General features: G+C 45.6%; 1 protein-coding gene across 1 annotated transcript; it reads right to left on the bottom strand.

Annotated features, from left to right (window-relative positions):
• Positions 1–2550: 2550 nt before the first annotated feature.
• Positions 2551–3501, bottom strand: LOC307029792 (olfactory receptor 6N2-like; the record flags this gene model as incomplete). Its single annotated transcript, XM_079665875.1, has 1 exon — positions 2551–3501. One exon carries the CDS (start codon positions 3499–3501, stop codon positions 2551–2553), a length of 951 nt encoding a protein of 316 aa, XP_079522001.1.
• Between the last annotated feature and the right edge of the window lie 534 nt (positions 3502–4035).

Raw genomic sequence — 4035 nt, 5'->3', positions numbered from 1 at the left:
CAACCCTCTCCAAGCACCTGCAGAGGCAACATGCTAACACCAAGCTAGTAGCTAAAGACCCCGAACCCACAGTGATGATGATGAGTGAGTGCAGACTCCGAACATGCAGCAAAAACTAGAATCTTTACCGTTATTAACTTGTGTTATGTCTTACTTATTGCAAAAATTAATTGTTATATGTGTGCACATGTAGGCCTAAGTTATTTGTTTTGGCTAGGCTGTTGCTGAGTAACGCAAAAGTAATATAAGGAGTAACGAGTTACTTTATGTAGAGAGTAACGAAGTAAAGTCATATATTACTTTTTTTTAAAGTAATAAGTAATATATTACTTTTTTAGAGTAACGACCCCCTCTCTGCCTGGGGCCCCCACCGACTCTAGGATCGCCACTGAAAATTTCTACAGTAGAAAAGACAATATCACAAATAACACACAATATTAAAAATACTGGAAAAATGTAAATGTTGTATAAAAGACATTTATTGTTTATGTACTCTTTACATGTGGAACCTTTGTCCTTTGTTAGGCGGGTTAACTGAATCCCTGCTCCACTTTACTGTCTCTCTACAGGTCAGGACGTGATGTTACCGTGTGTAGGCATGGTGCTATTTTCAAGGTTCAAGGCTTTCATTGGTCATGAGTCTGGAGGTTTTAGTTCGACATGTTTTAGAGAGTTTCAGTAAGTTTGGAGCATTTTTTACATTTATAAGAGGAGAGGTAGTACATTAGCTCCATGAAGATGACTTTGCACTTTAGTTACAGTGAGATATAAACTCAAACAATCTGCATTTGATAAAGAAACAATGAATGCAGCTGCACTTCCTAATATGAGATGTTATAGTCATATGTCACCCTGCAGTCACTAACAGAGGATGCTATAAGCCATCTGATCAACTCAGTGTAGCTGTGAATGATCTCTAATACAACTCACTATTTACAAAGCTGCTAGAGCAAAACCAGAAGAACTATCACATGGCTGAGCTGTCCTCCCTGCTGGACCACAGGTCCTTCAGTGAGGCTGCTGCACCACGGTGTTTCAGAGAGAGATACCACAGGTCCTTCAGTGAGGCTGCTGCTCCACGGTGTTTCAGAGAGAGATACCACAGGTCCTTCAGTGAGGCTGCTGCACCACAGTGTTTCAGAGAGAGATACCACAGGTCCTTCAGTGAGGCTGCTGCACCACGGTGTTTCAGAGAGATACCACAGCTCCTTCAGTGAGGCTGCTGCACCACAGTGTTTCAGAGAGAGATACCACAGCTCCTTCAGTGAGGCTGCTGAACCACAGTGTTTCAGAGAGAGATACCACAGGTCCTTCAGTGAGGCTGCTGCACCACAGTGTTTCAGAGAGAGATACCACAGCTCCTTCAGAGAGGCTGCTGCTCCACGGTGTTTCAGAGAGAGATACCACAGCTCCTTCAGTGAGGCTGCTGCTCCACGGTGTTTCAGAGAGAGATACCACAGCTCCTTCAGTGAGGCTGCTGCTCCACGGTGTTTCACACAGAGATACCACAGCTCCTTCAGTGAGGCTGCTGCTCCACGGTGTTTCAGAGAGAGATACCACAGCTCCTTCAGTGAGGCTGCTGCTCCACGGTGTTTCAGAGAGAGATACCACAGCTCCTTCAGTGAGGCTGCTGCACCACGGTGTTTCAGAGAGAGATACCACAGCTCCTTCAGTGAGGCTGCTGCTCCACGGTGTTTCAGAGAGAGATACCACAGCTCCTTCAGTGAGGCTGCTGCACCACGGTGTTTCACGGAGAGATACCACAGCTCCTTCAGTGAGGCTGCTGCTGCACGGTGTTTCAGAGAGATACCCAAGCTCCTTCAGTGAGGCTGCTGCTCCACGGTGTTTCAGAGAGAGATAGCACAGCTCCTTCAGTGAGGCTGCTGCTCCACGGTGTTTCAGAGAGAGATACCACAGCTCCTTCAGTGAGGCTGCTGCTCCACGGTCTTTCAGAGAGAGATACCACAGCTCCTTCAGTGAGGCTTCTGCACCACGGTGTTTCAGAGAGAGATACCACAGCTCCTTCAGTGAGGCTGCTGCACCACGGTGTTTCAGAGAGAGATACCACAGCTCCTTCCTTCCTGCAGCGGTCAGGATGTAACATTTAAAAGAAGAATTCTGGGAACCTTTTCCTTAGAAATGCAAACCTCAAGTATACGTTTAACATAAGTAAACAATCTTCTAGTACCTTAAACATATTATGCACCGGAACAGTATTGACAGTATTCTTAATATTTTGTTTAAGTATTTATACTTTTTAATTTCTAGTTTTTGTATTTGTTCATACATTTTGGTACTTTCTTTAATGTCACCTATTCATATTTGATTAGACATAAGTTGACAGGACGCTCTTGGAGAGGACGGAGACGGGACCCTCTTGGGGATGGCCCATGGTGACTTGGAGCTGAGAAGGAGGCCTAGAAAATGTTTCCCACTCTCAGTTATGTTCGTGGTGATCAACTGAATATGGGCCGCACTGTTTCCCCTGATGTGCAGCAAATGCTTCTGTCTACATGGACCTTTGTGTGGGGCAATCAAACAGTGTTGGGATCAGCTGTCTCTGCGGCAGCTCAGCAGCCTCTTCACATGCGTTAACACCTCCTTTAACTTCAGTCCGTACACCACTGGGTTCAGTACAGTGGGTACTAGCATCATCAGGATGGAGGTGATGAGGGTGGAGTCAGATTCTCTGATGCTCTGCAGGCGGCGAAGCATCAGATCTAAGAAGACGCTGATGGAAAAGTTAAAGAAGACGAGCAGGTGAGGAAGACAGGTTTGTAGAGCTTTGCTGCTGAAGCTACGTGAGCGCCGCAGACAGATAAAGAGGATCCTAGCGTAGGAGAAGAGAATGAAGGCGGAAGGCAGGAATATGATAACTGCTGTGAACAGCACACTGTATATTCCACTCAGCTGCGCTGCAGCACCACCGCAGCTCAGGCTCACAAGGCTGTAGATGTCGCAGTAGACCCTGTCGAGCTGCGCCCTGCAGAGCAGTAAGCGGCTAACCAGCAGCGTTGTGACTCCCCCTAAAATAACAGGCAGCATCCAGCAGAGAAGCAGCATCAGCACCACCTTGGCAGGAGTTACCAGCACAGCGTAGTGCATCGGGTGGCAGATGGACAGGTAGCGGTCAAAGGCCATGGCCGACAACAGCATGATGCTAGCTCCACCAAGAGAGTTAACAAAGAAACCCTGGCACAGACACAAAGTCCAGGAGACCTGCACCAAGCCGGAGCCGGACAGCAACAGATCTGACAGAAGTTTAGGATAAGTCAGTGTGCTGACTGTGAGAGAGTTCAGCAGAAATGATGCCACGAAGGCAAACATGGGCCGGTGAAGAGCTCGCTGCGAACAGATGATATAAATCACCAGAGAGTCACTGAACAACACGAAGAGGTACAGCAACAAAAACACGAAGAATAAGAGCGAGCTGTGGCCAGACAGCGAGGAGAAACCGACCAGCGTCAGGGACGAGGTCACGTTAAACCCTGCTGACGTCATGAGGAGACCCCAACAAACAACACGCTGTGACCTCAGGTCAACAACAACAACAGTAACAACAACAGAGCTCACCAACCTGTTAACATCTAAATAAAGGATATAACATTAGTTTATATCACATTGACATATACAGCAGTAATAAGGAAACTGGAATATTTAGAACACACATTTATTTAACATTCATATTTAAAACGTGTCTTCATAGAATATGAATTCACAGATAATTAATCAGATACTAAAATATCTGCTTTAACATTAATGTTTAAGTCAATGATAAATATCTATCATGAATCAGAAACAGGCAAAAGCATCATCGCAATGAACACGAAAAATGAGAAACATGAGATTAATATGTGAAATTAGTCATAAACCAGCAGAACAATCACAAGGAACACGAAACATGAGGAGAAACTGACCTGAATCCACCTGTTAAAATATTAATACATAAAACATTATGCATCACCACAGTGAACCATTGAATGTATGTGAACACGAAACGTGAGATACATGAGGAGAAACTGACCTGAGACCAGC

This window comes from Notothenia rossii, assembly GCF_949606895.1.
Source record: "Notothenia rossii genome assembly, chromosome: 2".
Lineage (NCBI taxonomy): Eukaryota > Metazoa > Chordata > Actinopteri > Perciformes > Nototheniidae > Notothenia > Notothenia rossii.
This window is presented reverse-complemented; position numbering and strand designations above follow the sequence as displayed.